Source organism: Artemia franciscana, unplaced genomic scaffold (genome assembly GCF_032884065.1).
Source record: "Artemia franciscana unplaced genomic scaffold, ASM3288406v1 Scaffold_6226, whole genome shotgun sequence".
Taxonomy (NCBI): Eukaryota; Metazoa; Arthropoda; class Branchiopoda; order Anostraca; family Artemiidae; genus Artemia; species Artemia franciscana.
This window is the reverse complement of record NW_027066497.1, coordinates 3853-18314: the sequence shown is the minus strand read 5'-3', so window position 1 is coordinate 18314 and position 14462 is coordinate 3853. Positions and strand designations below refer to the sequence as shown.

The following is a 14462-nucleotide window of genomic DNA, read 5'->3' as shown; positions in this document are numbered from 1 at the left end:
TATGTTTAATTGTTTTATTTAATTACTCAGTTAAATTTTTATTTGCTTTTTTTCGTGGAGAGAGTATTGTATAAGAATCCTAGTAACTTCTGATTCAAAATCCCTTCTTTCTTCTACCAAGTCCAAACCCTTGTTGTTAGAATTCTAAGCAGTTTTGTCTTTTAATCAATTAGTTTCATTTTTCATGGGATTTAGTTTATTCCAAAAGATCACAAGTTTGTTTCTTCTTCTAGACAATGAACGGAACTTATATAAACGACCGACAGATTTCTAAGGGTCAATGGACCAGGGTAGAAGCAGGGTCGTTGATTTGGATTGGTTGTCAGCTGCAAGTCTCCAACATCATAGAAAAAGAACACTTTGTCTTCAAAGTATTTTTTGTCAAAGATGTCAAAACAGTAAGTCACTTTTCTTTTTTTCTTTTTTCCTATTTTTGTCTTTTGTTATTATTTTAGTTTGATATTTTGTTATTATCTTGTTACTAGATCGCCCTAGATTCCCCTGAAGATACTCAGCGCCCAGATTCCGCCAGCCCCTGATTGTCAAGGAAATTTGATGAAGAATTGTCATAAACGAAGATAAGCATATAAATTAAGGCCTAGCGGAAGTCTAGACATTTTACTGTCCAGTCAATTCTTTTTCAAATGCGGCAAATCAGTCAAAGACATAGTTATTAGTTTTCTTCGCCGCCTCCACTAAACAAATATGAGAACTTTGGACTTAAGGGGTTTCTCACTCAAAGTTACGATTATTTCAATGTTATTCTTTGTAATTTGGCAAGTAAATAGGAAGATATATTTGCAAAAGAACTATTATTCGAGGAGAAAATTAGAGAAATTATTATTCGAGGAGAATTATTTCTTTTTTTTTGGGGGGGGGGGGTCAACTCTTACGCAAGAAATACCAGGAAAACACGGGAAAATTAAACATTTTGCAGGGAAAATTAAGCATTTTGGAAAGTTTGGGGGGGGGCGAATCCCTCCCCTGCGTGCGTGCCTGTGGTCTGGTCATCATTACTTGCCAGGGTGCGGTAAAAACTCGTGGAGATTACAAATAAAAAGTTCATGATTTTGGGTTTTTACTTCATGCAGTAAAATGCATTACTTTACTATAAAAATAAAATTTAAATAATTGCTTGCAGCGAAGTGACCAATTTACTTTATTTTATTTATCTGTACGGGTCCATAAAAAAAATATTCTAAAGCTTGAATGCTGCTTGTGTATTTGTATATCTGTAATTTGTGTTCTGCTAAGACAGTAATTACACATGACAACTACCTACAGCTAGCATAATTGGATTCATTTAAACAGTTCCCGTATCTCCATACTTCTTGGCAACCTTCCGTCGACAATTTCTGGTAACAGCGGTTACAAGTAACTAATACTTCACTGATCCGCTCAAGAACAATCCGAGTCGTTAGGCCCTTGGTTTAATTCATGTATTCTCACGCAATCCGATAACAGCTGCATCTAGTCTTTTGAAAGGAATTTTTGACTTCAGAACACAAATATGTAAAGTATTTGAAGGGACTGCAGCCAACAAGTATATATTATAGAAATAAGTTTCTGATTGTTGAATAGAATATTTTTTGCTCTATTTTTTGATACCCCACAACAACAATGTCAAGTATAGCAATCTAGAATGCAAATCCGAATCAAGTTTTATATTTATTTTGGAATTGTAAAAAAAATAATTGTCGGCTTTGAGATTTGATTAGATCAAAATATTCACCAGATTTTTTTTCTATCTGTTAAAATAGAAAACGCCGAGATCACTAAATCAGGAACGTCAGGCAAACTCCAAATGTTTAACATGGGAGGTATAGAAAGACTCCTTGAGAGTCCACCCTGCCTTAAATGACAGTGTACAATCATTATCAACGAGGGATAAGTGTCTGATTGTTTTCAGCGTATAAAACTTTATTTGGATATTTGCACAAGTAGTTCAAAAAGTGGTTAAATCAGGGAAAATAATTAGCCAAAATAAAAAAAAATCTCCTTCACTAGTATGAGCTTTTGCCCAAAATGCATATTAAACATTTTCCCATTACGACCCTCAGTGCCCAGATTCCGCCAGCCCCAGGTTGTTTCTAACCCCTTACCTAACTTATTCCCCCATTCGCTGCTTTACCTTCAGATATTAAAAATTTTTGTCCCCTGCCTTACCAAAAAAAGAAAAAAAATGACAATTAGTTTTGTTAGTTTTTAATATTTTTTACATGTATGTTTTTTTCCGGTTTCATCACATGACACCTTGGCTCAACGTATGAGAATATAATTTGTTCAGTCTTGTTATGTGTTAATATTCTGGAGTCAGTTTTACACACACACACACATTATATATATATATATATATATATATATATATATATATATATATATATATATATATATATATATATATATATATATATATATATTATATATATATATATATATACATATAAGTTGTCTGTGTGTGTGTGTGTCGAGTGACGTCATGTTTGTGTGTCGACTGACGTCATGTTTGTCGACTGACGTCATTATAAGGATTGAGCTGTATGCGTCATGAAGTTGTTTGTCGACTGACGTCATGTTTGTCAACTGATGAAATTACATACCGGGACACCGGGACACAAATGACGACCGGGACACAGGGAATATAAATGACGACCGGGAACCTCAAAGAGAAATTACAGACTGGAACACCCGGACACAAATCACGACCGGGACACAGGGAATATAAATGACGACCGGGACACAGGGACACAACTACAACGGGGACGCCGGGGGCACAGGCAGGATATATAAATGACGACCGGGACACAGGGATTGTTCGAATAGAAATTACAGACCGGGACACAAATGACGACCGGGACACCGGGACACAGGGAATATAAATGACGACCGGGACACTCAAAGAGAAATTACAAACTGGGACACCGGGACACAAATGACGACCGGGACACAGGGAATATAAATGACGACCGGGACAGAGGGACACATCATTAGAATAATGAGGTATAGATCTGAATACGGATTGTTTTTCCCATGGACAATTATATGTTGCATGTTCAAGAGTCAGTAAACCTGACAATCTATTTATATGCACAGACAATGGGACAGCGAAGAATGTTGTATATTCGCATGTTTTACGTAGTTAAATATATATATATATATATCTATATATATATATATCTATATATCTATATATATATATATCTATATATCTATATATCTATATATATATATATATATCTATATATATATATATATATATATATATATATATATATATAGATATAGATATATATATATATATATATATATATATATATATATATATATATATATATATATATATATATATATATATATATATATATATATATATATATATATATATATATATATATATATATATATATATATATATATATATATATATATATATATATATATATATATATATATATATATATATATATAGCTCGCGCCACCCCAACACCTAGTTGGTGGGGGCGCTTCGCCCCCCCCAAGCCCCCCCGCGCGCGTAAGTCGTTACGCGCCATTGTAGTTGTGTCCCTATGTCCCACCTGTGAATATAGATATATATATATATATATATATATATATATATATATATATATATATATATATATATATATATATATATATATATATATGGTTTTAACTACGTAAAACTTGCGAATATACAACATTCTTTGCTGTCCCATTGTCTTTGCATATAAATAGATTGTCAGGTTTACCGACTCTTGAACATGCAACATATAATGGTCCATGGGAAAACAATCTGTATTCAGATCTATACCTCATGATTCTAATGATTGCCCTTGAGCTTTGTTGATGGTGATTGCTAATCGACCATTCCCTGCCCCGGTGTCCCGGTCGTCATTTATATCCCCCTGTTTCCCCCGGTATCCCCGTTGTAGTTGTGTCCCTGTGTCCCGGTCGTCATTTATATTCCCTGTGTCCCGGTCGTCATTTGTATCCCGGTGTCCCGGTCTGTATATACATTCGTTTTTTAGTTTTGTTTTTCTCCTTTATTTTTTTCCTTTTTTTTCTTTTTTAGTTTATTTAGATTTTTAGATTTTTTAGTTTTTTTTATTAGTTTTTAGTTTTTTTTTCTTTTTAGTTTTTTTTGTAGTTTTTACCTTCTTTTTAGTTTGTTAGTTTTTTTTTTACTTATGTCCTGGTCGTCATTTATACTCCCTGTGTCCCGGTCGTCATTTGTGTCCCGGTGCTTTGTTGATGGTGATTGCTAATCGAACATTCCTTTTGTCCTGGTCGCTTTCTCTTTGAGTGTCGTCATTTATTTTTTTCTTTTTTAGTTCTTTTAGTTTTTACCTTTTTTAGTTTTTTTTAGTTTTTTAGATGAAAATTTTTTTTAGTTTTTTCCTTTTTTTCTTTTTAGTTTTTTATTGGTTTTTACCTTTATTTTAGCTTATTTTTCAGTTTTTTCCTTTTTTTTATTTTTTTTTATTTTTTATTTTTTTTTAGTTTTTTACCTTTTTTTAGTTTTTTTAGTTTTTTTTAGTTTTTTAGCTTTTTTACTTTTTTTATTAGTTTTTAGTTTTTTTGTAGTTTTTGCCTTTTTTTAGTTTTTTCAGTTTTTTTTTAGTTTTTTATTGGTTTTTACCTTTATTTTAGCTTATTTTTCAGTTTTTTCCTTTTTTTAGTTTTTTTTAGTTTTTAGTTTTTTTAGTTTTTTACCTTTTTTTTAGTTTTTTTAGTTTTTTAGTTTTTTAGCTTTTTATTTTTTTTATTAGTTTTTAGTTTTTTTTGTAGTTTTTGCCTTTTTTTAGTTTTTTTAGTTTTTTAGCTTTTTTATTAGTTTTTAGTTTTTTTTGTAGTTTTTGCCTTTTTTTAGTTTTTTTAGTTTTTTAGCTTTTTTATTTTTTTTATTAGTTTTTAGTTTTTTTTGTAGTTAGTTTTTTTAGTTTTTTACCTTTTTTTAGTTTTTTTAGTTTTTTTAGTTTTTTAGCTTTTTTATTTTTTTATTAGTTTTTAGTTTTTTTTGTAGTTTTTGCCTTTTTTTAGTTTTTTTAGCTTTTTAGCTTTTTTATTAGTTTTTAGTTTTTTTGTAGTTTTTGCCTTTTTTTAGTTTTTTTAGTTTTTTAGCTTTTTTATTTTTTTTATTAGTTTTTAGTTTTTTTTGTAGTTTTTGCCTTTTTTTAGTTTTTTCAGTTTTGACGTCACCTGATTCAGTTTTTTCAGGTGACGTCACCTGATCCAAATAGATTGTCAGGTTTACCGACTCTTGAACATGCAACATATAATGGTCCATGGGAAAACAATCTGTATTCAGATCTATACCTCATGATTCTAATGATTGCCCTTGAGCTTTGTTGATGGTGATTGCTAATCGACCATTCCCTGTCCCGGTCGTCATTTATATCCCCCTGTTTCCCCCGGTGTCCCCGTTATAGTTATGTCCCTGTGTCCCGGTCGTCATTTATATTCCCTGTGTCCCGGTCGTCATTTGTATCCCGGTGTCCCGGTCCGTATATACATTCGTTTTTTAGTTTTGTTTTTCTCCTTTATTTTTTTTCCTTTTTTTTCTTTTTTAGTTTATTTAGATTTTTAGATTTTTTAGTTTTTTTATTAGTTTTTAGTTTTTTTTTTCTTTTTAGTTTTTTTTGTAGTTTTTACCTTCTTTTTAGTTTTGTTAGTTTTTTTTTTTACTTATGTCCTGGTCGTCATTTATACTCCCTGTGTCCCGGTGCTTTGTTGATTGCTAATCGAACATTCCTTTTGTCCTGGTCGCTTTCTCTTTGAGTGTCGTCATTTATTTTTTTCTTTTTTAGTTCTTTTAGTTTTTACCTTTTTTAGTTTTTTTTTAGTTTTTTAGATGAAAATTTTTTTTAGTTTTTTCCTTTTTTTCTTTTTAGTTTTTTATTGGTTTTTACCTTTATTTTAGCTGATTTTTCAGTTTTTTCCTTTTTTTAGTTTTTTTTTATTTTTTATTTTTTTTAGTTTTTTACCTTTTTTTAGTTTTTTTAGTTTTTTTAGTTTTTTAGCTTTTTTACTTTTTTTATTAGTTTTTAGTTTTTTTTGTAGTTTTTGCCTTTTTTTTTAGTTTTTTCAGTTTTTTTTTAGTTTTTTATTGGTTTTTACCTTTATTTTAGCTTATTTTTCAGTTTTTTCCTTTTTTTAGTTTTTTTTAGTTTTTTTAGTTTTTTACCTTTTTTTAGTTTTTTTAGTTTTTTTAGTTTTTTAGCTTTTTTATTTTTTTTATTAGTTTTTAGTTTTTTTTTGTAGTTTTTGCCTTTTTTTAGTTTTTTTAGTTTTTTAGCTTTTTTATTAGTTTTTAGTTTTTTTGTAGTTTTTGCCTTTTTTGAGTTTTTTTAGTTTTTTATTTTTTTTATTAGTTTTTAGTTTTTTTGTAGTTAGTTTTTTTAGTTTTTTACCTTTTTTTAGTTTTTTTAGTTTTTTTAGTTTTTTAGCTTTTTTATTTTTTTTATTAGTTTTTAGTTTTTTTTGTAGTTTTTGCCTTTTTTTAGTTTTTTTAGTTTTTTAGCTTTTTTATTAGTTTTTAGTTTTTTTTTTGTAGTTTTTGCCTTTTTTTAGTTTTTTTAGTTTTTTAGCTTTTTTATTTTTTTTATTAGTTTTTAGTTTTTTTTGTAGTTTTTGCCTTTTTTTAGTTTTTTCAGTTTTGACGTCACCTGATCCAGTTTTTTCAGGTGACGTCACCTGATCCACAGATCCACACACAGACAACTTATTTTTATATATATAGATATATATATATATATATATATATATATATATATATATATATATATATATATATATATATATATATATATCTTTCTATCTATCTATCTCTATTCACAGGTGGGACACAGGGACACAACTACAATGGCGCGTAACTAATATGGCGTGTAACGACTTACGCGCGCGACTTACCCCAACAGCTAGTATATATATATATATATATATATATATATATATATATATATATATATATATATATATATATAAATAAGTTGTCTGTGGGTTATGTCTGTCGAGTGACGTCATGTCATGATGTTGTCATGAAGTTAGTTGTCGTCATGTTTGTTATGACGATGACGTCATTAAAGGTACTTAAGAAAATCGTTCAAAGACAAATTTTTAAAGCGGATATGGTGACATTTGGGGGGGGGGAGTTGGGATGGGGAAACCTAAAATCTTGGAAAACACTTAGAGTGGAGGGATTGGGATGAAACTTGGTGGTAAAACAAGCACAAGTCATGAATACATGATTGACATAACTGGAACGGATCCGCTCTCTTTGGGGTAGCTGGGGGGAGGGGGTTAATTATGAAAAATTAGAAAAAATGAGGTATTTGAACTTACGAACGGGTGATCGGATCTCAATGAAATTTGATATTTAGAAGGTAATCGTGTCTCAAAGCTCTTATTTTAAATCCCGACAGGATCTGGTGACATTGGGGGGGGGGGTTTGGGTGGGGGAACCTAAAATCATGAAAACGCTTAGATTGGAGGGATCGGGATGAAACTTGGTGGGAAAAATTAGCAGGAGTCTTAGATACGTGATTTACACAATTAGGACGGATCGCTCTATTGGGGGGGGGGGTGTTAATTCAGAAAAATTAGAAAAAAATGACGTATTTTTAACTTACGAAGGGGTGATTTGATCTTCATGAAACTTCATATTTAGAAGGACCTTGTAACTCAGATCTCTTATTTTAAATCTCAACCGGACCCAGCGTTATTGGGGGGGGGACCGGAAATATTAGAAAATACTTAAAGCGGAGAGATCAGGATGAAACTGGATGGGAAGAATAAAAACCTGTCTAAGATACGCGACTGACATAGCCGGACCGGATCTGCTCTCTTTGGTGGAGTTGGAGGGGGGGGGGAATTTTGAAAATTGCGGTATTTGTAACTTACGAAAGGGTGACCAGATCTTAATGAAATTTGATATTTAGAAGGATCTTGTGCTTTAAAGCTCTAATTTTAAATTCCGACCAGATCCTGTGACATTGGGGGGAGTTGGAGGGGGAAACCGGAATTCTTGGAAAACGTGAAAATTGGGGTATTTTTATCTTACGAATAGGTGATCGGATCTTAATGAAATTTGATATTTAGAAGGAATTCATGTCTCAGAGATCTTATTTCAAATCCCGACCAGATCTTTTGACATTGTGGGGAGCTGGAGGGGGAAATCTTGGAAAACACTTGGAGTGGAGGAATCGGGATGAAGCTTGGTGGATAGAATAAGCAAATGTCCTTGATACGTGATTGACAGAATCGTACTGGATTCGCTCTCTTTGGGGGAGTTTGGGGGAGGGGTTCAGTGATTTGGCGAGTTTGGTGCTTCTGGACGTGCTAGGGCGATGAAAATTGGTAGGCGTGTCAGGGAGCTGCACAAATTGACTTGATAAAGTCGTCTTCCCAGATTCGACCATCTGGGGGGATAAAGGGAGAGGAAAAATTAGAAAAATTGGATCTTAATGAATTTTGATATATAGAAAGGCATCGTGACTCAGAGCTCTTATTTTAAATCCTGACCGGCATTAAGCCTCTGATTTTGATTTTAAATCAATCTATTGATTCTTAGAATTTTGTTAGAGCTCATACCATATGAGCTCTTGGCTCTTAGCTCTTCTTGCCTCGTCACAAGTGCCATATGAGCTCTTAGCTCTTGTTTTGTTTTGTTTTTTGTTTGTTCTTTTTATTTCGAAATGCAAAGTCAGCTCATCTTGGCTTGTTAGAGACATTTTTTTTTCAAAATAAATACCTCTTGTATTTGAATATCTCGTAAAGCTGAGTCATTCTAAACAGGAGAATTTGTAAAAGCAATCAAATTTAGGTATATCTATTTTATTAATTTTTGATGTGGTTTTTTTCCCGTAGGAAGTATCTACGGAAACAACGACTGATATGGAAGTTGAGCCTGTACCTTTGGTAAGTTGAATAATTTTGCTATTTCGGAGAATTTTCAGGGCGAGATTTTTCCCTATTTTCCTTGACCGTGTTTAAGTCCTATTGTCATTCAGAAGAAAAAAAATAAGTAAAATAATTAGTCAAATAAATAAGCCTCTACTAGAAGGTCAAAACGCGTTTATTCAAATACCCAAAGTGAGATTCAAGGGAAATATGCACTGACTTCAGTCTTGAACTAAGTCTTTAAGTTCTATATAATTGAACTATGAACCAATCACAGTCAAGTTTCTACCAGTTACATTCAAGACTCAAATACTTTGGTCACGAACACGGATGGTAACAGACTTAGGTCTGTGACTGAGTCAAGCTTCTGAATGCCGTTTAAGTGTGACAGAAAAACGGTATTTCTCAGAATAATCCAAATAAAGGACTAGAAATTATAAATAGAGGTAAAGGTATGATCATACAGTTGAAACTGCTATGAAGCTGAATTCTGTTCAGAAAAATTTGTCGCATATCAATACAGCCAATTTTCTAAATAATATTGTTTTGATTGAGGTGTAGCTGGTTGTGTCTACATGGAACTTAATTTACGAGCTCTTCTACGAAAAAAAATTTATGATTTTTTTGGAGATAATCCCCATTTTTGAAATAACAAACCGATGCAGCCAAAATTGGTTTCAAGTTTTTTTTTTCAGTCTAGGAGCCCCTTGACCAAGACGCTGGTGAATTTCTTTTTCAAACAGACTGCAGTGACAATTTTTAACGCCTTTTTTGTATGTTCTGGAAAGATCGGTATTATTCGAAGTCAAGTTACAGGTCTCAACAAAAGTTTTAGGATTAGGATCAGCGGTTCAGAAAAATAAACTTCTTGGCTCATTTTAAGGCGTAACAATATTTTTTTTTCTCTATGCAAAAGGGTTCTGTTGACTCATTAGCTTACGTGTGTAACATAATTAAAAAAAAAACAAAAAAAAGTCATTCGTTTTGGACGAATAAATATTTAGGAAATTAAAGGTTGTCTCCTAAATTAACTACTAATCGTTTTCGTAAATATAATATTTATAGTCACTTTTCCCTCCCAGAAAGTTCCCTGCAAATTTCAACTATATTTCTGAGGAAAGATTCTCCGGTCGTTACTGAGATATCAACAAATAATCTATTCTAAGAGCCTGGGTGAGCATACTGGTCTTTTAATCCACCTCACTACTTCACCGTGAATAAATTTAAAGTTCTCCTTAGAATAAAAGCACCAATACTGCTAGGTGGAATGGAGACATGCATTTTCTGCCTTCACATCGAGTTTGTATAAGTGCAAAATATAAAGAACACTTGCCCCCTCTATTATGTACTATAATCTTGTTGGTCATTTAGTACCTTTTGTTGGTTCTCAATCCTACGCCTGAACGAAAGCGAGAGCTTGGCTACTACTATAGTTTAATTTACATAACTAAACTAGAAACATAAATACATCAAAATATACTCAACATAGTCTACTCAACTGAACTCGAAATTCAACTGCACTAATGAAATCACTCCCCTTATCTATATGTACCCAAACTGACATATACCCAAACTAAACCCACAATATATTCCTAGAAAATGATAAAATACCCCAGAAACTAAAGTGAAAGTGACGCTTGCATCTATTTAGAATCTACTTAACCCGGCATAAACCCTAGCGTACAACACCTCCCACCATTCCAAAATTTTCAGCTTGATCTCTATCTAAGGTCGAGGAGGTTATGTTAACCTGCATGAATAGTTTCTTTCAATTGACCTTTGTCTCTCCTTCCAGGTCAAAATTTGAGGTACATCAGCACCCCATGAAACCGTGAGGTTTCAGCACCCCAATGACCATGAGGTCATTCAGCACCCCATGAAAATTTCAAATTGATTTCTAAGCTTTTCCTGAGATAAATTTAGCCTACATACTTTCAACGAAAGCCCCTTATCAAGAATTTTACCTTAATTCTCGTTAAAGTTTTTATAGTCCTGTTTATTTAAGCTTGGCTGTTTCAACTTGTCAAGAATTTTTCAGCTTATAAGCATTTTAAGCTTAATGCTTAAATCATAAACCTGGGTTAAATTTCCCTCTCAGGTTTTAATAAACGTATTATTAGTTACAAATGCAAAGGTATTATAAAGTAAATCTTTTCTTATACTTATTTGGTTCTTTATCCAAACTGATCTTTTTAAGCTTGACAAGTGTTATAAGCTTAAATTTCAGGCCTAAAAATGTCAAATTCGTTAATAGATAACGATTATAACTTAGATAACGATAGATAACTGAGTTACAAATGCAAAGGTATTATAAAACAAGTTTTTTTTATGTTTATTTATTTCTTTATTTAAGCTGATCTCTTTAAGCTTTGAAAGTGTTGTAAGCTTAAACCTTAAGCTTGAAAGAATCAAATTTGTTGATAGATTCTAATCATTTACGCTAATCTTGTGGGTAATTGCTCTTACCTTTTTTATTTCAGTTTTAGTTTGGCTGCACAGGTGTTCTCTACCAAAACTTGGTACCTGTATAAAAATTCGGCATTGCATTAAGGATGGTTCAGTTCAGTTCTCTCGGGCTTATGAAAAAAAAATTTAACAGTCATAACATACATAATCTCTCGTCTCTATGCTAAAATGCATACTGAGTCTCTTATCACCTCAAAACTAATTACGCACTATGGCTCTCCCTCCACTTCTCGCTACAACCATGGCCCCTACAACAAAATCATCCTTACAAGTCTCCACTTTTTCATCCAGGAGGAAACCACTCCAATTCCCACAAAAAATACTCAATAATGACTAAAGTCTCTTATTTATTTAAAGTGTTTATTCAATTTAATCTACTTCAAAACAAGATAATTTTTTATTCTCTTTGTGAAAGAACCAAGGGAGCTCCTACCTCTCAGTTTAAGCGGTAGGGTATAATAAGCCTTAGCGCAGACGATGTCAGGCGGAAAACCCGACCTCACTGTCGGCTTATGTCGAATATTGATTTGTGCAGATAGTCTTGTAATTGGAAGATCCTGTCCGACTACCAACCGAATAGATTCCTAAAAGCGGTGGAAGCAAGCCGCTGAAGAATCCGAAAACAAAAACCAAGTAGGAAAGCTCAAACAGCGATTTCACCGACAGATAATCTTCTGTGTGTTTGTTGATTTTCAAGGGATTCTTGTGGATGGAATCCAGTTTTTTAGACGGGATTTGAACGTCGATTGCCATACTGTTGTGCAATACTGTAAGTGGGGTTTAATGAGCGCTTTGTAGAAAAGGGTTAGGGTTTTACGTGGGAATGTGTGCTTCAATTTCTTCATGACACCCAGATTCCTAGAAAGCTTTGATTCTACAGCATGGATGTGAGGAAGGAAAGAAAGGTTTTCATCCACTATTACCACTAAATATTTTGCACATCCGTTTGCTGGTTGGACCTTTCCACGATACGTCACAATTCCTATTATTTCCGGGTAACGGGTAAACCTCCGATAATTATGACCTCGCAAGTCCTATGGCGCGGTTCCGAATCTATCTGCTATAGATTTAAATGATAAGGCTTAATATCTAAAAGTATAAAAGCAAATTTCCTGGTCAATATCTAGTACAGATCATTATAGTTACAAAATCTAGTATATACTTCCAGCAGAAACAGGAGTGGAAATACGAAATAAATAAGACTTCTAAAATCTTGCACAATATTTTATATCTTCATCTATTATCCCCGTTCCAAAAATTTACAAGCAGTCAAAAGGTCCTGAATATGCCTCTGTGGACCAGGGGTGTAATTTGGTATGGGACAGGGGGCAATCTAGTCAAAACCAAGATAAGCCTATATAATTCAAGCATCCAGAGAAACGGATAAGTTGTCTTAAGTATATCTTTGCCTTTATGGTACTATATAACTCATTTTTCATTTTTACTGTTATTTTCACTTGATTTGGGAAAAATCTGCTTCTAATTAATTTTTAACCGCTTTTTGATATACTTATAGTGTAGAAATCGCTCTTTAATTTTCTCTAAGTAGGTTTAATTGCTATTCCAGGAACTTCCAGCTGTTCCAGAAGCAGGAATTTCCACGAAAACCGAAAATATATCTGTTGTTACTGATTATGAACGTTCAATATTGAAAAAGCAGTTTGAGGCAATGCATTTACCAAGTTTTATAGATGAAAACCAGATTGAGATAGCTGACCTCTCTGATTTGCCAGGATTGCGAAGTCTTCCAAAGCCAGTGACTTATCCTCAAACTTCTTGTGTTTGTCATCACAATTTCGTTAATAGAATGGTCGTTGACATGAGTCAGCCGAGTACCTCAGGGGGGTATAGGAGACTTTTGGACAAGGAATTAGAAAAACAATCTTATGAATCTAGTGGTGAAATAGTGTCTGGACATCCAATTATCCAAAACAAATTTACAGGTGTTAATCCTGATGAAACAAGTTTAACCTCTCCATGTAAAACTGTAAGTGTTCAAAGTGAAAGTTTGAATTCTGTCGACTTGAATAAAGTAAAATTAGAATACACCCCGTCTATTCGTCCTAAGCCACCTAATTTCGATTCATCAGGCTATTCGCAAGTAGATGTAATAGTGATTGAAGATTCTGACGATGAACAATCTAATTGTAGTAAAAGTGATGATGGACGAAGTCCTCTGACTATGGCGGATGACCTTGACGAAGGATTTCGTTTGAAAAAAGAAGTTTTATATGACAGTGATTCAAACGATGATGTTACACAGTGGATTGAAGAAATTTCTCAGCAAATTGCATCTGAAGACCAAAATCTTGTTCTTAATGGAAATGGTGAGAACCATATGAATATAATGCTACAGAATACAATCTTGTCAAATGCCAAAGACGATAAGTCTCTCTTAGACGACATTCGTTCAAGCAATGACAGTGCTATTGAAGAAATAACTCTTGATAGTGATGACAGCGAAGATGATACAATAGAAGTGACTCCTGCAACTGTGGCAGGTTCTAGCAGTAGATTGAACGAAGGTCCTAGAGGTAGATTTGAATCCGTTGACCAGGGATTTTTCCCTGATTTATCTCAAGCAATCCTTGATGAGTTTGAAGAGGAGGACAGAGCAGGTGAGTTTAAAGATAAGAATAGCAATTTCTTACTAATTAGAGTTTGAATTTAACTATTAGGTAGTACTGATTGGCCGAAAGTGGTGATGTCTAAACATTAGTGCTTTGGTTAGAGTGGGTTAGAATGGGATTTGAGAAATCATAACAAAGAGCTGCTGGGTGTTGTAGAGCATCTAATTATTTGCCAAAATGATGCCCTATCTTTTTCCTTCTGTTATTTCTGATTGCAAAACTATATCTTTCCCAGGTAGTTTTTTTTTGTAAAATCCTTGTAATTAAGTAAGATTTCATTGTCCATCGTGGTGTACCAAATCACACAACTGACAGAGTAGGGGAAAAAAGACACAATGAATATAAAATCAACACTTAATTAATGGCCAGCCTATAGAAAGACGTTCAAGGAAGTAGAATAAAAATTTTATGCTTTGGAACCGACTCAGTTCTTCTTTGGATTGCATCTAAAGGGCTAGTGACTCCATA

General features: G+C 32.9%; 1 protein-coding gene across 1 annotated transcript; it reads left to right on the top strand.

Annotated features, from left to right (window-relative positions):
• Nucleotides 1-233: 233 nt before the first annotated feature.
• On the top strand, nt 234-14173 carry LOC136043463 (uncharacterized; the record flags this gene model as incomplete). The annotated part of the gene is made up of 3 exons (XM_065728384.1): nt 234-398; nt 8866-8916; nt 12932-14173. Coding segments are annotated over 3 exons (1314 nt in total), but the record flags the coding sequence as incomplete, so codon positions are not given.
• Nucleotides 14174-14462: the final 289 nt, after the last annotated feature.